Here is a 22,375-nt window from a genome sequence, read left to right as displayed (position 1 = left end):
GGCAGCCCCGCTTTCAGCGCGCGCCGCGCCCGCGCGCGTGTGTGTGTGTGCGTGCGTGCGTGCCCACGGGAGTCTCCATTCTTTGATGCGAGGGTGTGTGTGAGGACAGAAGGCGGAGGAGGAGATGGGAGGGTCCAAACGCCACGAGAAAGAGTGGCCCCCAAAAGAAAAGAAAGGAAGAGCAGAGCAGAGCAAACATGCAAAAGAAAACGCGTCGCGTGTTTTGACATGTCTTGCATCGTCGAAGACGAGGGGCGTGAACAAAGACGAAAACCGGTCCCCTAGTACTGCCTTAGATATGCTAGCACTAATACTGTAACGTACTACTACTACTAACGTTAGTACGCCCACGGACCTGAGGTTTTACGAAGTCAGACAGTGGAGGAGGCCATGTCGTCGCGTATCGCGTGCGTAGCGCAGGGCAGGGCAGGGCAGTGTAGTGCAATGCAGCATTACTAGCCAGACATTGTACATGCACTCCTCTGACACGCACCACGCGCGCGCACAGCCAAGACAAAATAGTGTCTTGTCCGTTGTACAAAGCCCACATCCTCTCTCTCCCCTCCCCCCCGTCTCGGAAATGAAACGCCTCGAGGAATCCTATTGCCCCCATCCCATTGTCCCATTGTACTTGGGAAGCGACGACATTCATGTCTGCCAACGACGGGCCTTGTTTGAAACAGGAGAATACCTTTCTCGCCCACGGCCACGGCTGGAGGTGGGTCGCTTCAGGGATCAAAAGGATTTCCCGACACACACAGAGAGTTTCGCTTGCGTATACTTCGTACGTAGGTGCTTAGTTGTACGACTGAGTGAGAGAGTGAGTGAGTGCTTCCAGAAGGTGATGAAACGACGCACGAGGCCAGTGATGACTGATCAGGCGAACCATGCCAAGCCCGCATCCGGCCGGAGAAGTAAGGGTACGAAAAAAAAAAAAAGAGAATACGATGTGGAAAAGGCGTCACTGGCTACCTTCGTAGCTAGCTTGGCGACAAGGGGGCCGAGATGATACGGGCCTTGGGGGCAGTATTACTACGAACGAACTAATGCGGGTTCACCTCGACTCGACTCACCTCACCTCACCTCGCAGACGAGACGAGACGATGGCGACAGGAGGACTGATGAAGCGTTCCTTCGCCGTCGCCGCCCGGCGACCAGGGGGGTGATGGGAGATCCTCTCTCTTCTCTGCTTCTCTTCTTTCTCGGCCGCCCCCCCCCCCCCCCCAATCCCCCCCTGTCACCGCCTCTCGGCTTCACCCCTGGCTCGTCCAAGGAGGGTCCTCTCTTGGTCCCTTCCAAGGTTCCCCCCCCCGGACCAAAGACCTTTGCACTGTGCACTTTGCGCCCCACCGCATCCGACGATGATTGATGAAAATGGGCCATCTGTTGATGAGGAAGAGCACGCACGTCCCTTGCAAGCCTCACCTGGTGGAGAGCTCTGCAGAGCGAGCTCTCTACGTACTAGTTACTACTCCCACCCAGAAGACGGGCGCATGGGTGGCGGATGTGATGCGACTGTCTGCCATTGCCCATGATGACGACCCGACGACCCCCTGGAGACCATCCGCTTTCCCGTCCTCACCCCCCCCTCGCAGTGGTGATGAAGATGGACGATGGGACATGCGAGCTTGTTGCGGTGTGGCGGCAGCAGCAGCTGCTGCGGCAACGGAGGTTGCTGTTGAATTAACGTCCACGCGAAGAACCATTTAGGGGTTCAGCGCCTCTCAATCTTCTGTTCATCGTCATCGCCATCGTCGTCGCGCTTTCAGCTTGGACCTCAAGGACCGTGAGCGACATCTCTCCCCCCCTCTCTCTCCCCCTCCGTCGTGGAGTCTTGTCTGCACATCTAACTTGGTACGTAGGAGGGAGTTGACAAGACCCGGGAAAGAAAAAAAAAAAGAGAAAACCCAAGCTTCCGACCATCGCGAACCCACCACCTCCATCACCACCCCCCTTCACCCGGCCGCTTACTCCACCATAGCTCTTCCTTCCCCGCTGCAGCCCCTGAGCTAGCTAGCGCCTCGTCTTGCCTTCTACGTCGTCGTCCTGCCACCGCCCGTCTAGGGCCACCTACCTACCTCCATCTCTCTCTCTTGCTCCGTCGGCCGATCTCCCCTCGTCCGAGCTGCTGCTGGTTCCCCCCCCTGCCCCCCCGGGTTAGCGCCCTGCAGCTCTCTCGCATCAAACCACGACCGGACGAACCTTCTTCATCTTCAAATTACGGGCTGGCGGCTTCTGGGTGACCATCGAAAGCGAGCAAGCCACGCCGTCCGCCACACACACGCACGCACATTACAGCATGTACGTATATACAATAATATATATGAGAATGATGAGCGGCCCCCGCTGACGAACCCTCATCATACATAGTCTCGAAGGCGCCTCCTATAATATCAAAATCAAACCCTGGCCGTCACAAAGATCGTCGTCGCCGCGGCGGCGACCGCTTGGCCCCCAAGCGCCCCAATCCATGCAACGACGCGCCGACGCCGCCGTCGCCGCCCTGCACCCTGGTGGTCCGAACCGTCGTCTTGGCTCGCCGCCCTCCGCCAGGACCCGGACCGGACCCCACGGGTGGGTGGCCGCGGGCTCTGCAATGATGGCTGTAGGTAGGTATTATACCTTGCAGACACGGGCAGGAAGCTGGGTGGCGGCGAGCTACGAACGTCCGTGACAGAGTTGACCAACTACCAAGTTAGCTAACCCTACTTTATACGAAGTAGTAACTACCTGCTGTGACGCCTTTGAGCTCGCTATCCGCGCGCCTACCGACCGACCTACTTACCTAGGTATGCAGCATGCTCGACGCATTCCCCTTCCTAGCGCACCGCCGCCGGAAGAACTTGCCCCAAATCCGTTGTGTGACTAAGGTACGGAGTACTAGGTACTGTACAGTAAGTATACTTACGTGCCGCCTACGCATTGCACGCCCCCTGGCTGGCTGTCTGTCGAGGCACCGTGCAACGTTCTCGCCCGTGCCGTACTAGGTCCCTTCTCTCCGGTACTGCACTACGGGAACTACGCACCCATGTACATATACAACAAACCGATCCTTTCATGCAAAGGCGCATCTTCACTCTGTCTGAAACGCAGGGTGCCACCGGCGGCTGGTCTCCGCCCATCCAACCCTTTGAATACCACTTACATACGGAGTACGTACTAGATTATTAGTAGTAACCCGCAGCTTGTTGACGGCATGCGCGCCCGGAAGATGCAGCATTAGATCAGATACGTATTAGGCCGAGTCAATCCGGAGCAGCCCACTCTATTTGACCTTTTTTTTTTTTTGCTTGGGGTATAGTTACGGCGCGCCTCCCGAATGGGCAGTCACGTCCATAAGGTAGGTACTATCCGCTGCGGGAGTCCTTGTGCTCTTTGCGGGACCTCACGTACCGCTTCCTAGTTAGGTAGGTGGTGGCGAGTATGCGCATAACCCCCAAGATTTCCCCAGAGCCCTGGTTCTTCTGTTGAACGAACCTCGGCCCGGCCACGATAGTTGCTTCTAAGCGCAGACTGTGGGTGGTGAATGGTGATGGTGTTTTACGTATGTATCCACGTGCAAGCCTGTACTCGTCACGTCACCAGCGCGGAGCGGCCGTCGAATACGAGAGAAATATCGGTACAATGCTATGCGAGAGTGCTCCTCCAACCTGACAACTGCACGCGGAAACTGAATAATCTGATATGCCCCCCCCGTGGCCTAGCGGCGGTACAACCCCATTCCATCCCCTCCTCTGAGTCACCCCCATGGTCAATGTTCAAGATCAAAAGATCGAAGCAAGTGCATAATCAACACGCACGGACAATTTACTACAGGAACCACCACGGCAGAACTGCCGAGATGTATGCGATGCACTCAACCGACGTCGCAGTCGCGGCGTCAGCTCCCGTTCAACGTGGCCTCGACGGCTGCCGTCTCGGCCGGCGCCTGCTTCGACCGCAGCGTCAGCGGGAAAGGGTACTCGTCGGGATCTTCCTCGTCTCTGTGCGTCTCCGTCAGCAGCATTCATGGTTGTCTCGCCCATCGTCACTTACGGCAGCTTCCACGCAACGTAGTCCTCCGTGTTCAAGCCCTCGCGGCCCTCCTGCAGGCTGGCAAAGTCGCCCGGCGTCATCATGCCCGTCCTGTCCCTGGGCGAGCCTGGGACCGAGAACGGCCGCGAAATCTTTTGTTCCACGCCGGGGATGTAATCGTCCTCGTCGTCCTCGACGCCACTGAAGGAGGCCGGGTACGCCCGCCGCAGCGCCAGCTGGCGCGCCTTGACGTACTCCATGCCCATGCGCTTCCAGTCGAGCAGATCGCTGAGCCGCTCGGTGCGGTTCCGCTGGTTGATGCGCTGGCGCCGGCTCTTGCCACAAAAATCGTACATGTACGACGTCAGCTGGTTCACCGAGTCGTCGACACCCTTGGTCCGCCTGTCGACAATGTAGATGCCGTAGTCGCTCGAGTTCTCGATCAGCTCCTCCATATAGCAGCCGAACCCAGACAGGTTGGTGGTGATGCTCGGCACGCCCATGACGGTGCACTCGGCCGGCGTGTACCCCCAGGGCTCGTAGTAGGACGCGAAGACGCCGAGGTGGCAGCCGCGCACAAAGTCGTCGTAGTCGAGGGGCAGCACCGGGTTGGCCGAGTTGAGGAACTCGGGATGGAAGATGATCTTGACGCGGTCCGACGGGTGGTTGAAGAGCTGCACCCGACGGATCTGGTTGAGGACTGGATCCTCGTGGTCGTTGACCATGTTGTGCGTGACAATGGGCGGCAGGCCGCTGCGCTTCATGGCGAAGAGGCGGCGCCGCAGCAGCACGCGGTCCTGTCCCGAGATGAGCTCCTTTTCGTCGGGCATCGGGTCGCCCTCGTGCCACTTGAGGGACCGCTCGAACAGCCGCCGGCCGATGCTCTGCTCAATGACGTGCGTCGTGTCCCGCAGCGACTTGATGACGGCCTGGCCCTTGAGCGCCTCGACCGTTAGTGACGTAGTCTGCGCAGGCATGATGACAAATGCCACGACTGTCACCTTGCTGTTGGCGTTCTTGAGGCGGTGGTTGAGGCGAGCGAGCGACTCGATGAACATGTCGACGCCCTTATTGCGGAACTCGTAGCGGCCCGCCGTGAATAGGAAGAGTGTGTTCTCTGGGTCAAAGTCGTAGTGGCCATAAAAGTGCCCGCGCACAAAGTCATGGATCTTTTCCTTGGCCTGCTGATGTAGGTTCTGGAACTCGTGGACGGCTGAGAACTTGGTGACGTTGAGGCCGTTGGGCAGGACGCCGTCGGGCTTGCGCTTGAGCAGATGCTCCGACTCAAAGGCGGTGATGTGTGAGACGGTGGTGAAGACGTCGCACGAATGCGCCGCCGCGCGCTCGATACAGTAGCGGTGGTAGATGCCGCGCTTGCCCGCCTCGGCGTCAACGTCAAAGTACTGCAAGTTGTTGTAGAAGTCGACGGAACCGGCGCACAGGTAGCGGCCGAGGAGCGTGGCGTGCGTCGTGAAAATGGTGGTGACATCGATGCGCCGCTTCTTGCAGAGCGGCAGGCCGACACCGGCCAGCCACTCGTGGAAGTGAGCAATGACGGCCTTCTTCTTCTCGTGCACCACAAACTACGCGAGGTCGGTCAGTCAAGGCGGCGCGGACGAGGACGTGGTGCCACGGTGCTCACCTCTCCCAGGAACCAGGCGACGAGATAGCCAAAGACGATGGCCTCGTTGGTCTCGTCGTCGTTGGGCGGCGACGGGATGCTGGCAATGTTCCACAGGTCGCCCTTCCACTCGTTCATGTAGCCGTAGGCCGTCTTGGTGTCGATGAGGAGGACCCTCGGGGCACCCTCGATCAGCCAGCGGCCGTAGAGCATGCCGATGCCGCGATCCTTCATGGACTGCATGGAAGCCGCAATCTCCGGGTTGGTAGGCTCCATCTCCTCCACCTCGACCGCAGCCTGTCGTCGTCAGCACACATATCACGATGATGATGACGAGGAGGAGGTTTGTTCTCGCACCGATTGGTGGTTCAGCGGGCCGATGAGGGTATAGCGGTCCCCATATTCAGCGGTGGTGACGGGCGCCTTGGATTTGATGACGGAATAGATGCCGCCGACTGGACGGAATTAGCACAAACCCAATAGCACTGGAAATAGACGAAAGAGCGTAGCAGGCGCACCTCGATGGGCAACCTCGGTGGCAATCTCAAAGAGGAGGTGGTTCTTGACATCGCGAGCCGGCGCGGCCCCTTCATCGGAGGCCATGGCGAGGGTGCGTGAGGCGAGCGTCGTCGGCCTCAGCTAAGCAGGGGGGGGGGAAGGCTCAGGCAGAGAGGCGACTATGCGGAAAGCACCGTGCCGAAGCTGCAGAATACGACTGCGAAGCTGGGACAATGCTCGCCGGGGGCGATTGGCCGGATTTTGAGAGCGCAGAAGCTGGAGGGACGAGGCTGGGAGAGATTTGCGCAAAATGATGGCAAAGCCTGATCGATCGGGGGCGGGATCCTTGCGTCAGAGCTTCGGGGAGCTGGTGGTTTCCAGCTGGTGGCACAACTAAGGCAACTAGCGGGCGGGTGGGGTGAGTGGCCTGTGCTGTGCTGCCAGGGAGATAGTTAGTGGCCTGGGCGGTTAGCGCCTGGGCTGTGGCTAATACTATGGACGGCCAGGGCAGCGGTTGCGGGCAGTGGAGGGCGTTTCCGGCGGAAAGACGGTTGGTGGTGGTTGGTAGTGCAGCGACAAGGGACAGACGGTGCAACGACGCCTTGAAGTTGAGGAATGCGATGAGAGTTCGAAGCTCGGGAGGCGAAGAAGTGAGGGGAAGGCGAGAGGGGCAGCTTCGAGCTTGAAGAGGCGTTGTTGGCTTGGTACATGCAGAACATCATGACCTAGACGAGGGGACTGATCGTCGGGCTCTCATCGGCCGGCACAATGGCGGGAGAGCGGGCAGCTTGTCCGTCTCTCGTGGGGGCTGCCCGCCCACTGACTGCCTCTGTTCGCTCCCCAGTGCGTTGGAGGATGAATGGATCGGTGGGGTGCAGGTCGCCTCGCAGCACCAAGGCCGTGGCCGGGGGGGCAGGGGCAGGGGCCGGGGGGGAGCGGGGGACGTCCAGGTGAGGCTCGCCCACTGAGATGCCACGCCGACCGCTGGAGTGTGCCCACCGCGGTGCCCACTGTTTGTGCCAGGCGCCGCGTCCGCGCACCTGACCGGGCAGCTGTCCACTGGCACCTCCTGACCTCCGGTGTGGCCTGAGGTAGCATCCCATCCCGTGCCTGGAGACCTGGAGACTCTGCCCGCGCCTGGTCGATGTGGTTGCGTGGGTCTGGGGTTGCCCGCAACGCTCTCGTTGGGCGGCGGGCGCACTGGTGAGGTGTGCCCTTCTTCGCTCCAGGGCTGTCCTGGGCACCGTCCGCCCGCAGGCCGGCGTCACCCATTGCCAGTGTCCACCACCAACGTCGCAGTAGTCGTCGCATTGAGGACTTGGGCCGCGCGCTGATTACAAGTAGTATGCGTGAGCAAACACCTTCCGGCAGATGCAGATACACAGCAAAGGGACAGAAAAAAGCCCTCATATTGTGCCGTCCCGGACGCGACAACCAGGCACGCACGGACGGTCCGGCATGGGAACGCCGCCGCCGTCGTCGACGGTTGGTGTCTGGCGTCTGCCTGCGTCCAGACCTCGCTCCGTGCCCCTGCCCCGGCTGCCGCACGCAGAGTTCATGCAGCCGCCCGTCCATGCGTCAGGCACGGGAATGAAAATGACAGCATACTGTACAATGCCTGCGTCAGCGGACCCGGCTTCTCACCGCAGAGGGTGTGTGGTGTGCGTGGCGATGACGGGATGACGAAAGGGGGGTGATGCGGGGATCGCAACTGATGCCCGTCCCCAGGATGCCGGTCTCGCTGGAGCGCTCTCGTTTCCTCCGCCGCATCATATCAACGCTCGATTCTTTCGCGCGCCAAGTAGGATCGCCGGTGGACAGGACAGTCAGCGCCAGAGAGACGACGGTCGTGCTGCAGTGGGCTGAGGATGCCATGCCACCTTCGTTTTGCCCCTGCCTTCTGGTCTGCCGCCCTGCCCCGCTCCAGCTTTGACCCACAATGTCCTCGACCGGAACCGTCCACCGAGCGATGCGCCGTAGCGCACTCCCTCACCGGGCACGGGCAGAAGAAGAAGGCGCTCGGTGCCTTGGACGTCCATCCCCGCCACTCGACGTTGCACTGCGAGGCTCGTTGGGCCGTCGGTGGTGCATTTTCCTTCATGTCAATTGAACGGTCATCTTGAAGCCGTCAGGAAGCCGCACTCGATGATGCACTTTGAGTGGCAGCGCCACGGCATATAGAGTACTTGCCACCTCACAAACTTTTACTCACCACCGATACGGCTACGTCTTGAGTTGAAGGTAGCGGAGCATCAATCTCACAACGGACGCAGGCTAACTACCGACACCTTAAGTTGTGCATGTCGTCTAGGCGTATTCGTCAGCCTTGCGCTAGAGTCGCCACCATTGGCCACTGTGCTGCCCCGCTGTGGGACCTGCATCGCGAGGCTGACCAGGTTCCCAAATTTTTTTGGGAGCGGCAGTCGAAGGTGGCTTCCAGACGCAATTCCTCACCAAATTGTGCCAAATCCGCGTCCATCATTTGAGACCGCACCCTTCGCCCCGACAATCTTGCGTCAATCCTCTTGAAACGGCTGCATAACTGCCGCGGCACCTCGGCGGACCGCCGTCCAACCTCGCGATGGACTCTTCACCGACCCAGGTGAAGGTCATCTTCACCACCAGCGAGCCTGACCTGCAGCTTCCCGAGTCCAAGCAGCAGTTGCTCGTGCCCGCCGGTCCGTCCCCCACGACCACGAGCGATAGAGTCCCCCGAAGAGATGCTGACGTGACCCAGACATTAAGCGCTATGGCCTCTCGCGCATCCTCAACTCCGAGTCCATGCTCGACACCTCGTCGCCCGTCCCCCTCGACTTCCTCGCCAACGGCACCTTTCTGCGCACCAGCATCGACGAGTACCTCACCGCCAACGGCTTGTCGTCCGAAACCACCTTGACCCTCCAGTACGTCCGCAGCCTGCTGCCCCCTGTCTACGAGGCGAGCTTCCAGCACGACGACTGGGTCAGCGGCGTCGACGTCCTGTCGGCAACCTCGCCGGCCGGTAGCCTCGCCGACGCGGCAAACGTCAACGAGCGGCTCGCCAGCGCATCCTACGACGGGCTGGTGAGGATATGGAACCCATCCGGCGAGACCGTGGCCACCTCTTCCTCTGGACGGGCCGGCGGTCATACCCAGCGCGCCAATGCCGTCCGGTGGCTGTCGCCGACGCAGCTCGCTTCGGCTGGCCTCGACCGCAAGGTCGTCGTCTGGGACTACAGTGAGGCAGACGACGGCTTCACCGGATCCCTAAAGCCCAGCATGGAGCTGTTTGGCCACGAAAAGAGCATCAACGGCATCGACGTCAATGGCTCGACGGGGCGCATCCTCACGGCGTCGTCGGATGGTCGGGTCGGCGTCTGGACGTCGTCCAAGAGGGCCGCGCCACAGGCCGACCCCGACAGCCTTCCGTCGGCGCACAGCTCCAAGCGCGCCAAGCTGTCCGCCGCCGCCGGCTCCACGGCTCAGCGCGGGCCCTTGGCCATGATACCCATGCACAACGAGGCCGTGACGGCCGCCATCTTCCACCCCAACGACGCCACCGTCGCGTACTCTGCCTCGCAGGATCATACCGTCCGGACCATCGACCTGACGACGCAAAAGGAGGTCTCGCGGCTGACAACGATGCACCCCATCATGTGCGCCGCCGCGCTCCCCACCAACTCGCTGATCGCGGCCGGCACGTCGGCCAGGCACATCACCCTCCTCGATCCCCGCGAGTCGGCCGCGGCCACGGCCGCCATGACCCTGCGCGGCCACGTCAACATGGTCGTCTCGCTGTCGCCGTCGCCCGAAAACGACTACTCCCTCGTTTCCGGCTCGCACGACAGCACATGCCGCGTATGGGACCTGCGCAGCGTGCGGCCTGGCGGTCTCGAGGAGGGCGGAGGTCGCGTGAGCGAGGCCGCCTACACCATCGGCCGGGAGTGGCTGCAGGGCAAAAAGCTGCCGGCCGCCGGCGACGGCGCCAAGGTGCTGAGCGTTGTGTGGGACAAGACGTGGGGCATTGTAAGCGGAGGCGAGGACAAGAAGGTGCAGATCAATAGGGGGAGAGGACTGCTTTCGTCATAGATGATAGATTTGAGTATATATACCAATAGATGGGAGTTTCCCTATCATGATGCCGCGCCCCCTGAGCCGTCCGCCGCGCACGCCTCCGTGAGGGAGCGGTACCGTCCATCTACCCGGTTCGTGTCCAGCAGTGGCAGTATCTCCTCACCAAGCCTCGCCTTGTCGTAGGGGAGCCCCTCCGCTTTGATGGCGTCAAGGATGTACGACACGACGGTGTTGACCTGGAGTGGCGGGTCTCTCAAGAGTCTGGCAATCGGGCCAGGCCCCAGTCCGTCGTTGGCGTGCCACAGGTAGTAGGCGCGCAGGGCGGCCGGCGCCGCCAACACGCGCATCTGCTTGGAGGAGCGGTACTCGCGGCTGCAGAGCTCAGCGGCGACGACGCGCGCGTCCTGAGCCTTGGGGGGTGGTAGAGGGGATGGGACTGCCTTGGGCATGTACTCGGAGGAGCGGAACTCGCGGCGGCGGAGATCAGCGCGGGGGGCGACGGGCGGGTTGCGAGGCTCGGGAGATGGGAGAAGGGATGGGGCTTCCTCGGGCGTCTGCGTCACTGCGGCGGATTGGGGCGTGGATGCGGCGGCGGCGGCGGCGTTGCCACTGGTGGGCTGTTCCTGAATGGAGTCGTCGGCGTCACTGCCCGGCTCCGGGTCTGACTTTGGCATTATAAAAGGGATGGGGAGGCCGAGCTCGGCGTTGTGAGGTCGCGGCGGGCAGGGATCGAGCGCCATGCGTTTTCCCTCTAAGACGTAGTACAGCTGGATGCCAGCGTAGGCGTCCGACGCGGCATCTACTCAGTCAGCACCTACACACACAGACAGACAGAGAGAGAAAAGTTGAACAAGAAAGAAACAGCAGAAGCGCAGCCTTGGCGCAAAGTCACACACGTACACTGCAGCTGCTTGTCGTTGAGGCGTCGCATCCAGTTGCTCGAGCGGACACTGGGGGCTTTGTACAGCGGCAGGCGCAGGCACTCCTCGACCAGGGTGGACAGGGCGATGATCCTCCTGTTGATGAGGCCTGGCGTGCGGGCGGCCGAGTACTTGACCTGCTTGTATAGGTGGCTGAGCTCGAAGACGCCGCGGGTGCACACGCCGAGGTGCTTTCTGAGATGGGTGCAGTCGCCCTGGATGTGCACGCCGACCTTGGTGACGTCTGAGTCCTGCATGATGGCGCGAAATGTGGGCGCGACGAAGACGGAGCGGTCTTCGGGGGACGCCTTGCGGGAGGTGGTGGACGAGGAGGAAGAGGAGCCGAACAGGGCCACGTGGAAAAGGCCGATGCGGCTGGGGCTCGCGATTTGGATGAGGGAGACGTTCTCGCGGGGCCCATGGGCGAGTGTCGCGTAGGACTGCCACTCGAGATCGAAGCCGAGGACAGGCTCGCCGAGGAAGTACTTGCGGCAAACCAACTCCATGGTGTGCCTGCTGGTGCAGTAGTGGACGACGACCTTTTCGAAACCGCGCCGGTAGAGCTTGTGTGACCAGTACGACTCGGGGGACCCGCCGGCGGCGGTACGGGCCGCGTGGAACAGGTCGTCCGACATGTTGAAGCCCAGCGATGTGCGCGGCGGCGACGACGGGTTCACGGCGCGGTCCTGGGCCTTGCCACGCTCGCCGGCGTCCACCGCCGAAGGCGCTACATTGGCGGCGGACATGGTCTGGGTGCCGCCCCGGCTGCCGTCTGCCGGCGCTGGGACGTTGACGGCTTCTTCCGCGAGGAGTTTCGACGGGCCGGCGTGGATTCGGTGGCCTTCGTCACGCCTCCCTTTCTCATCCTCGGTCCCCCCCTCTAGCACGTCGACGCTGCGTTCCGCGCCGGCGGCGGCATGGGCGAAGCGAGCCACGTCCAGCGGAGGGTACAGCGGCGGCGGCGTCGACGTTGGGCTGGGCGAGAAGCGGATCCCCAGCGTGGGATTCCACAGGCGGTGACTGCCGCCTGACCTGTCCGCAGTCATGGCTCGTTTCATGATAAATGGCAGAGAGCGGCACCTGGTTCGTCGCGTGCGGCAGATGGGAGCCGAAGCGGCATCAGCAAGTGTCGTCGTCGTCTTCGTGGGGGGGCGAAGAGACGCGCGCAGAAGCCCGGCAGCATTGCCTGCGACGCGTGAGAGCCCCTTATATTCGCACTTGTAGGTCATCAACGACCGGGCACGCTCTGCGGAAGCTCCATGACGGCCGCCGCAGCCAATGACCATGGCCCGGGGGGCGAGATGCAGTGATAACTGATCAGGCAGCCGCGCGCTGTGCAGCAAACAAAGGGGTGTGGAGGATGATGCGGGGGCCGGGCCGGATCGCGCATCACGATTCACGATGGAACCCTCGGCGCTGGATGTCTGTCGCGGCGTGGCGCTTACAGTGAGTGAGTGGCAGGAGTGAGTGAGTGCCGCTCCGCCGCTCACCGCCCCTGGACGGAACACCTTGACGCCTTATTAGTCATCGACGCGTGCGCACGTGGAGCCGTGTGGCGGCACTAAACCCGCTGCGAGGTCCCCCACTACAGCGCCTGCGGAACCCTGGCGCTGGCCGGATCTCAGTTTACCTCACGCCGATGAAGACATCTCAACATCGACAACGACAGCGACAGTGACTCTCCGCACAGCCTCAACCCGCCAAACTAACGCCTCTGCTGTGTCATCAAGACACGGTCTCCCTTCCCGGCCCCAGCGCAGCCATCGCGAACTGCAACCCGTCATGGCCTCCCAGCTGCTCCCCCTCGGTCCGCTCTGCCCCGTTTGCGCATTAATGAACGAACGTTTTTGCTGACCTGGTTGTCTAGAGCTTATCGACAAGTGTGTCGGCTCACGGATATGGGTCATTATGAAGGGCGACAAGGGTGCGAAGCAGATTTCGCCGCAGCCAAGGGGCTTGGACTGACCTCGACGCAGAGTTTAGCGGGACGCTCGTCGGCTTCGACGACTACGTCAGTGAGTTGCGACGCACCCTAGCTAATGGGATGTCTTGCTGATCGCGTGCAGACATGGTCTTGGAGGATGTGACGGAATTGTAGGCGCCACCCATGAGGTCTCCTGGATGGCGTCCTGACTGACGGGTTGCAGTGACTACAGCGGCAACCACACTTCGCTGCCGAAGATTCTGTTGAACGGAAACAATATTTGCATGGTTGGTTGCCCCTTAAGCTCGGCCTCGCGATGCGTAGACTAACCCGCGCAGTTGATCCCTGGAGGCGAGGGGCCCGAGGCAGCCGCGTGAGAACGTGAGTCGGCCTACGAAAAATGGCTACAACATGGACCGCCCTCGAGTGGATGACTGCAGCGAACGCTACGCTAGGCACAGCATCACTGAGTGCGCGGGGAGCACTGAACTTGAAAGGCCGCCTGTAGCGGGGGGGACTCGTTGCCCCGGCAGAAGCGCTGCGGCGAGAGAACTGCAATCACGCAGGTAACCGTCAAGAAACACGTCTCGTCATGGAGTCTACCTTTTGATCCCTATTGTGACACAATGCAAGCTTAGTATAAATGGTGGTATCCCAACGCCAATCGCCTTTTTACCCTGGTGTCCGTCCGCTCAGTGGCCGTTTGTTTGCATGTTGCCCTGCTCGCCGACGTTTGTGATGCGGCGCAGCTCCCACTCGCGCGTAAACTCTTGGTGCAGCGACTCGAGCTGGTTGATGAGCTTCTCGCATACGGCGCAAAAGACCTCGCGCGGCGTCTTGGTGCCGTCGGTCTGCAGCCGAATGAACAGCTGTGGTACGTTGGGGTGGCCGACTGGTAATGGTCAGCAGTGAAACGAGGTACGAGACGAGGCATTCAGAACGGAGGGGCAAACGCACGCTTATAACCAGCCATGTAGACATTGGGGTGCAGCTTCAGGTGCTCCGAGAGCAGGTTGCCCAGAGTGTGGTCCTCCTTGTTCAGGATAAAGTCGGACGTGTTTGACATGCCTGTGAATTGCGTCAGGGCCAGGTCGCATTGATGCAGGAGAGCGCTGCGCAGATTGCTCACCAGAGTACACCTTCTCCTCAATCTTCTTCTCGCCCTCGCTGAGCAAGAAGAGCTCGAAACTAACAGCAAGTTAGCAAGTTGCATCACAAGGGGCGAACAGACCTAGCAAAGTACGGCGTGTCCTGGAGGTTGAAGTGTCTGGAATTGCAGCCAGCCATGACGACGACGACGGCGGGACGAGGGCGCGGGAGATGGTTGGAACCGCGGAGGGAGAGGTTGATCACGGCAGAAGGAGGGCGCGAGCTATCCAGGCGGCCTTGGACATAAGGCATGCGGTGCGGCACTCGCTGCGCGCTCACTGCTCACAGCGCAGTTCCCGAAAGGGGGGCGCCTGCACAAATCGGGCAACCACCCGGGTGCGCTCTTGCTCTGCGCCGTGGGCTCGACACCATAGGGCGAAAGACGACCAGAAACGGCGCGAAAAGATCCCTGACGGCCGTGCCATGGCCATGGAGTCCTAGTGAGACGCGGGCCGCTGACGGCGTCCGCAAGGCGCACGAGTGGGTGCAGGAGCATCGCGGCGCGTTGTATCAAGGCATGGCCAGCGAGATGCCTCCAAGGTGCAGCGATCTCGGCACGACGCGACGGTTCGCATCATCAAAACAAAGGCCACCCAGGGCGCAGCAAACAAAGAGGCAACGAAAACAAAACTCACCGATCCGGGGCGTTCATCTTGGCGGCGTATCCAACGAGGAATTACAGCAAGGACTGGATTTTCATGGGTCAGCGCGAGAGCAGTGGCGCGGGGGCTGCCGCAGGACTGGACGAAATCTTACGAACAAACACAGTACTCTGGACAGTGGCGAAAGGGGCTCGCTTTAATGAGAGCCGCGATCCAAAAAAGAGCAACGCTGCCCGGTGTCGGACAGATGGGACGCTGGTGCGGTGATGGGAGGGACGTGAGTGACGCCCGTCAGAGTCGCGGGTCCATTTGGGTCGTCGTCGTCGCAGGGATCAGTGTGTGGCGCTCACTGTCGCGAGGGTTAATTGTCGGGTAAATACCCACCCGCTCTCTGGGTTTTGACTCTCGACCAGCGCCCCGTGTCATATTTAGCGGTTGTTGTTGGCGTTGCTCACTCACTCAACCAGTATAAACTCACCCGCGCCCGATCTGCTCGTCATCTCATCAACGCCATCTTGCGGCGCGGCCGCCCGGGCTGATGCCACGACTCCCGCCATGGCTCCTCCGCCAGGCCAAGCAGCAGTCCCATGACCTCGCAGCCTTGCTGCCCGCGTGCAGGGACATGCCCTCGGCGCGCAACGAGCTGCGCTGGATCGAGCAGCACGTCCGGGAGACGACGGCGCCCGCTCGCTGCAGCAGCAGCCGCGTCCGGGAGCTCTGCCAGTCGCGTGGCCGCGGCGTGCCCCTGCAGTACATCCTTGGGTCGCAGCCGTTCGGCCACCTTGACATCAAGTGCAGGCCCGGCGTGCTCATCCCGCGGCCCGAAACGGAGGCCTACACGTGCCACCTCGTAGACTCGATCAAAAGGGGCCAGGTCCCTGGGCTGACCCCCGCGCGCGGGCTGAGCATCATCGACTTTTGCACCGGCACGGGATGCATCCCGCTGCTCCTCTTTGCCTCGCTCCAGCGCTGGGCCGCGCGCCTCGACGTGCTTGGCGTCGACATCGCCGCCGCCGCTCTCCGCCTCGCGAACGACAATGTCCACCACAACGAGCAGCAGGGCAACCTGAGTGTTAACGAGCAGCAGAGGCTGAGCATCTCACGCACAGACGTGTTTGACGACGCCGACATTGAAGCGCTGGCAGCGACGCGCTGGGACGTCATCGTCTCGAATCCGCCCTACGTATCCCAGCGCGTATGGGACTACGGCCACGGGCAGCTGGGGTATTCCGTGCGAAAGTACGAGCCCAAGCTTGCCCTCGTTCCCGGGCAAGGCATCGCGGTGCCGGACGGCTGGGAGCGCCAGGACGTCTTCTACGCCCGGCTCCTGGACGTGGCCTCGGTCTTGCGGCCAAAGGCGATGCTGCTCGAGCTCGGCGATGAAGCGCAGGCGCGGAGGATTCTCGCCCATATGGCAGAACATCCGTTGGTGCGTGGATTGGTCGTCGAGGTCTGGCGGGACTGGCCCGATGGCGCTGACGATGCAGGCACCCAGACGCTCGACGTCCTCGGCTCGGGCCAGCCGTGGAGCGTACCAGTCAAAGGAGCCGGCCACATTCGCTGTATCTTCGTCAAGGGAATGAGACAGTGAGTTGTGTTTGCCCGAGCACCTGGCCTTGCAACCCGCCAATCAGTTGAGGCAACGAGAGCTCTCTCCAAGGTGCCAAGATCAACGATAGGCAAATCCTGCTCCTACGCCATCCTGATAGGACTGCTATTACACTTCTCGGGCTGGATTCCGAAAGCATACCATTGACCCCGACTCAGCGGAGTCATCGGGCATACGGCTTATCAACGCCTGCCCAATGACATGCCCAGCAAAAGAACTCCATTGGCGTGCACAACTGGACCCTATGCCACCTGACAAGTCCGCCGCGACGAGACCTGTTAGCAAGCGTTATACTTTGGGAAAGACGCCATTCCGCGCCCACTTGGCCGTCATGCATGCATTCACCAGCGCGCGAGCCTCCATGTTTGGGCTGGCAACCCCCGCCACGAAGGGCTCAGCATGTCCGTACAAAGCTAGGATGGCCTGACTAGATATGTGCTCTTGAGCAGTGTCGCTTATAGCCCGATCCGCACACGGCAAAGGACTCGGGAGAGGCCAAATCAGGAGACTGGGTTAGGGACTGCCCCGTCGCCAAGATATTCGTATGTCTGCTTGTCAATCAAAGTCTTGCGTCTTAGACGTTGATACGGCTCGTGAATATGCAAGACACCTGGCCAAACCTAACCAGCATCCCACGATGGCTAGACTGGTTACACCGCGTCAAGAAATAACCGTAAAACCTCAATGACCCTGGTTGGCGGAGACACTGACAGAAGCCACTTATCACGAATTACTTCGTACTTGTTATATAAAGTCCGAATGAGGCTGTAATCACACTGCCACCACTCCCAAATGAACTACATACTACAACCACAAGCGAAAGCCGAGTACAAGTCAGATTCTGTCATAAACTGCCACCTACCGTAATTCGACATTATGTGCACGTGGTTCACATTGATCATCGCCACTGTACTCATGGCGCAACATGTATGCGTGGTGAGAGGCCCGTACCTATAATCACCACACTAACCACGTATCATAGGCTGCGGCGGGCGGAGTGAAGCCACCCGTGTCGGGTTTTGGCATCGAGCCAATGTATTGGGATGTTGAGGTGTCGTGCGGCAAGTTCCAGGTCCTGAACGGCACCATCCAGGAGGTATACGCCGAGGCTCTTCGTCTCAACCCCGGCTTTTCCCTCCGGCACAAACCGGCGCCGAGAGGGCTGAACCAGAAGCGCAGCGATGTCAGGTGCGGCAACTGGCCGCTCGCAAACAAGGGCCGCATACAGGAGGGCATCAATTACCTGCGTACCGCACCGGCGGCTCCGCGCAACGGGCCAGGTCCGGGGAACTGTGGCCGCGTGAGCTGTTCCCACAACTCCGCCATATGGTGGTGCAACGATGTAAGTCAAGATGAATCCCCCTTCGCGTTGCAACTCACGGAATCCTTCTTCGTGCAGAGGGGGGCGTTGTGCTCACTGTTCGCGTGCTGATGGTTCTTTGCAGAACACAGTGGCCAAGACTTTGGATAGTTGGAACTGGGTTGCGGATAGCGCGCAGCACATTGTCAATAATTGCGCGGCGCGCGCGAGCCATGTCTCGGGACAGAACTTTGAGGCGGGCAATTGGAACACAATTGTGCGTCAAGACTGGTGCTGAGATGCATGAGCTTTTTTTGAGTGGAAGCACGGCCAAGAAACAGTTGTATGGGCTCTTGTCTGCATGGTATCAAGCCAGTGAGAGGTGGGGTGCGCTTACGGTATGGATAAGAAGGGCGAGGCAAGGGATGCTTCGAGGCACTTTGAGGACAGAAGATGGTTATAGGAAGCAGGTGGAAGCCTACGTAGTCCAATGACCTTCACGGGGCCTGGTCAGGAAGCAGTCGCAGCTGGTGAGATCCGAAAAGCCGTGGAAGACTGCTGCCCCTTCCTCTCAGGGGGCTTGTATACAGCCTAGGACCCCGCGATTAAGGAATACATGAGCAGCGCACTGCTCTAGTAACCACACGACTGAGCAGCATGCTGTCCGAGCTATGCTGGCGGACTTGCCTTCATGCGGTTCCGATGCAAGGTCTCGGGTTCAGGAACGTCGTCCCGAGTCGGGATTGATACTACGAGTGACTCGTCAGGGCCGTCACCCGACGACATGGTGGCCTTGTCATCGCGTGGCATAGAAGCCTCACGGTAAACATGAACCGAAATTCGCGCGCAACATGCCCAAGGCGTGACAGGCGGCATCCCATGCTGCCTCATACGGGGTCGGCGTTGCGGCCGTTCGCGGCGTTTTTAGTGGAGGTAGGTTGGTTGTTGCGCGGCGCAGATGCCTGAGACCTTCGTCCCGGTGGCCCCCACTGTCGCACAATGTACTCCAACACGTGACCGCCCGCTAATTTCGACCCATGCAGAACGGAAAGGTGGGTTCCTCGCCAGAAGCTTCCTCTCGTGCTGTCATCGACATCCTTCGCATCCCAACGCACCGTCCACGACGGTTGGATGCTCTTTTATCCCAGCCGCCGCATACCGAGCCCTCGAGCGCCGCCTGCGCTGCTCATGACATAGCGCGGCCCCTTTTCCTCCACGCCCTCACCTGCTCCGGTGGTTCCGCATCCGCGACAAGCCCGTCAACCACCATGTCGAGATTTCTTCGGCAATCGAGCCAGCTCGCGCGGCTCGCGCGTCTCTCCCAGCACTCGGCTGTGCAGAGGAGTCTGGGAGCGCCGCTTGCGACTCGGTCATTCGCGCTGCGCACCAATGCGACCCCGTACGGGCCCCGGCCGAGACACTTTTCCTCGAAGCCGCCACAGCCGGACGAGGACCCCAAGTCGAACGAGCCGACTGACAAAAAAGACTCCGAGAACAAGCCCACCGATGAGCAAGGCAAATCCGAGGCGCCGAAAGCGCCCCCGGCACCCCTGCCCGCGGGCTGGGTACACCTGACAAAGGAGGAGATTGCGCAGCTGGAGGGCTTCAAGAATCTCCTGCCCGAGGGCCAGAAGCAGACGATGACGGACATACTCAAGGGCCTCGAGCAGACCGGCGCGCCGGGCGAAATTCGTGACCTGCTTAAGAAGATGCGGCAGGGCCCGGGTAACCTGTCGATTCTGGACAAGGGAAGGCTGATGCGGTCCGTCTTCATGATGGCGGAGCGGTTGGCGGAATGGGAGGTGGAACAACAGCAAAAGGGTAACCGCATGTTCGATAAAAACGACCCAAACATGCATCACCAAAAGGACGAGCAACCCAAGGGCCAAGACGACGGCCAGGCGCGTGACAAGCGAGACGAACACAGGTCGCACACCACTGGCCCGGGACAAGGGCCGCCGAAAAAGGAGAGGAACACGTGGATGGACGCCCTTCAGACCGGCCTCGTGCTTGGAGTCACCTTATGGGCCTTCGAGTCGCTCAGTCGGCCGTTCTCAGAAAAGGAGATTACCTGGCAGGAGATGAGGAGGGCGTTCCTCGACAAGGGCCTCGTGCAGAAGCTCGTCGTCATTAACGGCTCCCAGGTGCGCGTCGAGTTGCACCCCGACGCCTCCCAGGCCACGACGGAGAACGGCGGTCGGAGGACTTACGTCTTCTCCATCGGCTCCGTCGAGTCCTTTGAGAAGAAGCTCGAGGAGGCACAGGACCAGCTCGGCATTCCTCAGTCGGAACGGATCCCCGTCAGCTACGAGGCCGGCGGCAGCACCATGGGCAACGTCCTTCTGGCGTTTGGTCCGACGCTGCTGTTCATCGGCCTGATTCTCTGGACCCAGCGCTCCATGAGTGGGCGCGCCGGCGGCGCCGGCGGCATGTTCAACTTTGGCAAGAGCAAGGCTAAGAAGTTCAACGCCGAGAGCGCCGTCAAGGTCAAGTTCGCCGACGTCGCCGGCCTGGAGGAGGCTAAGACGGAGATTATGGAGTTTGTAAGCTTCCTGAAGCAGCCTGAGAAGTTCGAGAAGCTGGGTGCCAAGATTCCTCGCGGCGCCATCCTCGCGGGCCCCCCCGGTACGGGCAAGACGCTCCTCGCCAAAGCCACGGCCGGCGAGTCGGGCGTGCCCTTTTTCAGCGTCAGCGGCTCCGAGTTTGTGGAAATGTTTGTGGGTGTCGGTCCATCCCGTGTGCGCGACCTCTTTGCCGAGGGCCGCAAGAACGCGCCGTGCATCATCTTCATCGACGAGATCGACGCCATCGGCCGTGCGCGCATGGACAGCGGCCGAGGGTTCGGCGGCAACGACGAGCGCGAGGCGACCCTCAACCAGATCCTGACGGAGATGGACGGCTTCAACACGAGGGAGCAGGTCGTCGTGCTGGCCGGCACCAACCGCGCCGACATTCTCGACAAGGCGCTGATGCGACCCGGGCGGTTCGACAGGCACATTTACATTGACCGGCCGACGATGAACGGGCGCAAGGAGATTTTCAAGGTCTATCTCAAGAAGATTGTCACCAAGGAGGACCAGGAGCACCTGGTGGGCCGGTTGGCCACCCTCACGCCTGGCTTCTCGGGCGCCGACATTGCCAACGTGGTCAACGAGGCGGCCCTCATCGGTACGTTTACCTTGCCCCACCGTGCAGGCGGATTCGCATGCTAACAGAAGGACAGCCGCCCGAGGCAATGCCGAGGACGTCAAGATGGAGCACTTTGAGCGCGCCATTGAGCGCGTGATTGGCGGCCTGGAGCGCAAGTCCCTGGTGCTCAAGCCGGAGGAGAAGAAGACGGTGGCGTACCACGAAGCGGGACACGCCATCTGCGGCTGGTTCCTGCGGCACGCCGACCCGCTGCTCAAGGTGTCCATCATCCCGCGCGGGCAGGGGGCGCTGGGCTACGCGCAGTACCTGCCGCAGGACGCGTACCTGATGAACACGAACCAGCTCATGGACCGCATGGCCATGACGATGGGCGGGCGCGTGTCCGAAGAGCTCCACTTTCCGACGGTGACTACGGGCGCGAGCGACGACTTCAAAAAGGTATCGCAAATGGCTCGCAACATGGTGACGCAGTGGGGCATGTCGGACAAGGTCGGGCCGGTGCACTTTGAGCAGGACCCGAACCGCATGCAGAAGCCATTCGCGGAGGCTACGGCGCAGCAGATTGACCAGGAGGTGCACCGGATCGTCGAGGAGGCGTACCAGAAGTGCCGCGATCTGCTGACGGAGAAGAAGCACGAGGTGGGGCTGATTGCGGAAGAGCTGCTCAAGAAGGAGGTGCTGGTGCGCGACGACATGGTGCGGATCCTGGGTAAGCGGCCGTTTGACGACAACGAGGACTTTGAAAAGTTCTTTGGTGGAGGCAAGGAGGAGAGCGCGCCACCGCCGTTTCCCTCGGAGGAGACGGACACGCCCAAGGAGCCGCCGACGCCCGCGCCGGCCTTTCGGGCCAGGTGAGGATGATGTGAGGTGGTGAGGTTGGGCGATCTGGGACGACTTGGAGCGCAAGGCAGCAGGCAGCACGCGGGCCAGGCGAGTCACCAGCCAGCAAGCCGGGATCCAGCCGGGGCGGCATGGAGCCCTCTCGCGCGCTCGCGGCTTGCTGCCGGGAACCTGAGCGCGCGAGGAGATTGGCGCGTCGCCGACGAAACCGGTGTCGCGACGGCATGATATCTCTACTCCACGGCGGGATGCGGACCCGCGATGGCACGGCTCCTGGGAGGAGTGCCGTGTAACTTGTACTTTAGGCTAGAATTGTAGACTTTGTCCATACTACGGCAGACGGCGTTGGCTTGAGTCATATACGACGGCACTTGGCGAAGCCTTTGCGAACGAAAGAGGTGTCTGTTGGTGACGCTTTACCGGGTGCGGTTGCAGCGCTGCCACGACGACGCAGTGTATCCAGGCACGACATGGAGCGGCTGAGTGGCGGCAACACGCATCGCGACACATTGCCGGCCGCGCATCCTCGGGCATGCGACTGTAGGGAAGTCGAGGCCGGCCGACGCTGGGAACCTGGACGCTCAATAGGAGTTGGGATTCATCACACACAGTGAGCGACGGCGGCGTCGTCGTTGACGCAACGTGAAGAAAGTGACGTCTGGAGGCACGACGAACTTGACGGGGCGACGTGATTG

At 61.2% G+C, this 22,375-nt stretch overlaps 8 protein-coding genes across 11 annotated transcripts; 5 read left to right on the top strand and 3 right to left on the bottom strand.

The window, feature by feature from the left end:
- Window positions 1-3,524: 3,524 nt before the first annotated feature.
- GSY1 (Glycogen(starch) synthase) lies at window positions 3,525-6,888 on the bottom strand. Of its 3 annotated transcripts, XM_047986399.1 has the most exons (5): window positions 6,154-6,888; window positions 5,993-6,090; window positions 5,657-5,932; window positions 4,036-5,597; window positions 3,525-3,983 (listed from the first exon to the last, which is right to left on the bottom strand). In XM_047986399.1, the coding sequence occupies exons 1-5, from the start codon at window positions 6,236-6,238 to the stop codon at window positions 3,881-3,883; spliced, it is 2,124 nt and encodes a 707-aa protein (XP_047842381.1). In that variant the 5' UTR covers window positions 6,239-6,888; the 3' UTR covers window positions 3,525-3,880. The 3 variants fall into 3 exon arrangements, with proteins under 3 accessions (XP_047842381.1, XP_047842382.1, XP_047842383.1); XM_047986400.1 differs by having other exon boundaries at window positions 5,657-6,090; window positions 6,154-6,625; XM_047986401.1 differs by having other exon boundaries at window positions 3,525-5,597; window positions 6,154-6,625.
- Window positions 6,889-8,260: 1,372 nt separating this feature from the next.
- YTM1_1 (ribosome biogenesis protein ytm1) lies at window positions 8,261-10,235 on the top strand. Its single transcript, XM_047986398.1, has 3 exons — window positions 8,261-8,374; window positions 8,428-8,811; window positions 8,871-10,235. Exons 2-3 carry the CDS (start codon window positions 8,715-8,717, stop codon window positions 10,199-10,201), a joined length of 1,428 nt encoding a protein of 475 aa, XP_047842380.1. The 5' UTR covers window positions 8,261-8,374; window positions 8,428-8,714; the 3' UTR covers window positions 10,202-10,235.
- Window positions 9,635-12,561, bottom strand: JDV02_005135 (uncharacterized protein). 2 transcript variants are annotated; one of them, XM_047986396.1, is made up of 2 exons: window positions 11,087-12,561; window positions 9,635-10,985 (listed from the first exon to the last, which is right to left on the bottom strand). In XM_047986396.1, exons 1-2 carry the CDS (start codon window positions 12,390-12,392, stop codon window positions 10,246-10,248), a joined length of 2,046 nt encoding a protein of 681 aa, XP_047842378.1. In that variant the 5' UTR covers window positions 12,393-12,561; the 3' UTR covers window positions 9,635-10,245. The 2 variants fall into 2 exon arrangements, with proteins under 2 accessions (XP_047842378.1, XP_047842379.1); XM_047986397.1 differs by having other exon boundaries at window positions 9,635-12,561.
- A 179-nt stretch (window positions 12,562-12,740) lies between these two features.
- On the top strand, window positions 12,741-13,705 carry LSM5 (RNA-binding protein lsm5). The gene is made up of 6 exons (XM_047986395.1): window positions 12,741-12,913; window positions 12,974-13,030; window positions 13,083-13,121; window positions 13,173-13,200; window positions 13,254-13,317; window positions 13,369-13,705. Exons 1-6 carry the CDS (start codon window positions 12,889-12,891, stop codon window positions 13,405-13,407), a joined length of 252 nt encoding a protein of 83 aa, XP_047842377.1. The 5' UTR covers window positions 12,741-12,888; the 3' UTR covers window positions 13,408-13,705.
- On the bottom strand, window positions 13,603-15,052 carry RPB11 (DNA-directed RNA polymerase II core subunit). Its single transcript, XM_047986394.1, has 5 exons — window positions 14,940-15,052; window positions 14,815-14,867; window positions 14,160-14,218; window positions 13,988-14,098; window positions 13,603-13,922 (listed from the first exon to the last, which is right to left on the bottom strand). The coding sequence occupies exons 2-5, from the start codon at window positions 14,829-14,831 to the stop codon at window positions 13,723-13,725; spliced, it is 387 nt and encodes a 128-aa protein (XP_047842376.1). The 5' UTR covers window positions 14,832-14,867; window positions 14,940-15,052; the 3' UTR covers window positions 13,603-13,722.
- A 197-nt stretch (window positions 15,053-15,249) lies between these two features.
- Window positions 15,250-17,384, top strand: JDV02_005132 (uncharacterized protein). Its single transcript, XM_047986393.1, has 2 exons — window positions 15,250-17,317; window positions 17,373-17,384. The coding sequence occupies exon 1, from the start codon at window positions 15,320-15,322 to the stop codon at window positions 16,370-16,372; it is 1,053 nt and encodes a 350-aa protein (XP_047842375.1). The 5' UTR covers window positions 15,250-15,319; the 3' UTR covers window positions 16,373-17,317; window positions 17,373-17,384.
- A 39-nt stretch (window positions 17,385-17,423) lies between these two features.
- On the top strand, window positions 17,424-17,988 carry JDV02_005131 (uncharacterized protein; the record flags this gene model as incomplete). Its single annotated transcript, XM_047986392.1, has 2 exons — window positions 17,424-17,732; window positions 17,836-17,988. 2 exons carry the CDS (start codon window positions 17,424-17,426, stop codon window positions 17,986-17,988), a joined length of 462 nt encoding a protein of 153 aa, XP_047842374.1.
- A 792-nt stretch (window positions 17,989-18,780) lies between these two features.
- AFG3 (AAA ATPase afg3) lies at window positions 18,781-22,226 on the top strand. The gene is made up of 2 exons (XM_047986391.1): window positions 18,781-20,858; window positions 20,914-22,226. The coding sequence occupies exons 1-2, from the start codon at window positions 18,959-18,961 to the stop codon at window positions 21,693-21,695; spliced, it is 2,682 nt and encodes an 893-aa protein (XP_047842373.1). The 5' UTR covers window positions 18,781-18,958; the 3' UTR covers window positions 21,696-22,226.
- The last annotated feature ends 149 nt before the right edge of the window (window positions 22,227-22,375 follow it).

Source organism: Purpureocillium takamizusanense, chromosome 4 (genome assembly GCF_022605165.1).
Source record: "Purpureocillium takamizusanense chromosome 4, complete sequence".
Lineage (NCBI taxonomy): Eukaryota > Fungi > Ascomycota > Sordariomycetes > Hypocreales > Ophiocordycipitaceae > Purpureocillium > Purpureocillium takamizusanense.
This window is presented reverse-complemented; position numbering and strand designations above follow the sequence as displayed.

Excerpts from the sequence above, each read along its gene's own strand:
- GSY1 (XM_047986399.1), bottom strand. The coding sequence starts at position 6,238 with ATGGCCTCCGATGAAGGGGCCGCGCCGGCTCGCGATGTCAAGAACCAC. Across the intron at positions 6,091-6,153 it reads CACCGAGGTTGCCCATCGAG|TCGGCGGCATCTATTCCGTC; the intron begins GTGCGCCTGCTA and ends AATTCCGTCCAG. Across the intron at positions 5,598-5,656 it reads TCGCCTGGTTCCTGGGAGAG|TTTGTGGTGCACGAGAAGAA; the intron begins GTGAGCACCGTG and ends GACCTCGCGTAG.
- YTM1_1 (XM_047986398.1), top strand. The coding sequence starts at position 8,715 with ATGGACTCTTCACCGACCCAGGTGAAGGTCATCTTCACCACCAGCGAG. Across the intron at positions 8,812-8,870 it reads GCAGTTGCTCGTGCCCGCCG|ACATTAAGCGCTATGGCCTC; the intron begins GTCCGTCCCCCA and ends GACGTGACCCAG.
- JDV02_005135 (XM_047986396.1), bottom strand. The coding sequence starts at position 12,392 with ATGGTCATTGGCTGCGGCGGCCGTCATGGAGCTTCCGCAGAGCGTGCC. Across the intron at positions 10,986-11,086 it reads CAACGACAAGCAGCTGCAGT|ATGCCGCGTCGGACGCCTAC; the intron begins GTACGTGTGTGA and ends CTGACTGAGTAG.
- LSM5 (XM_047986395.1), top strand. The coding sequence starts at position 12,889 with ATGGCCTCCCAGCTGCTCCCCCTCG. Across the intron at positions 13,122-13,172 it reads CGGCTTCGACGACTACGTCA|ACATGGTCTTGGAGGATGTG; the intron begins GTGAGTTGCGAC and ends GATCGCGTGCAG. Across the intron at positions 13,318-13,368 it reads ACGGAAACAATATTTGCATG|TTGATCCCTGGAGGCGAGGG; the intron begins GTTGGTTGCCCC and ends TAACCCGCGCAG.
- RPB11 (XM_047986394.1), bottom strand. Across the intron at positions 14,099-14,159 it reads TGAGGAGAAGGTGTACTCTG|GCATGTCAAACACGTCCGAC; the intron begins GTGAGCAATCTG and ends CGCAATTCACAG. Across the intron at positions 13,923-13,987 it reads CTACATGGCTGGTTATAAGC|TCGGCCACCCCAACGTACCA; the intron begins GTGCGTTTGCCC and ends GACCATTACCAG.
- JDV02_005132 (XM_047986393.1), top strand. The coding sequence starts at position 15,320 with ATGCCACGACTCCCGCCATGGCTCCTCCGCCAGGCCAAGCAGCAGTCC.
- AFG3 (XM_047986391.1), top strand. The coding sequence starts at position 18,959 with ATGTCGAGATTTCTTCGGCAATCGAGCCAGCTCGCGCGGCTCGCGCGT. Across the intron at positions 20,859-20,913 it reads CAACGAGGCGGCCCTCATCG|CCGCCCGAGGCAATGCCGAG; the intron begins GTACGTTTACCT and ends ACAGAAGGACAG.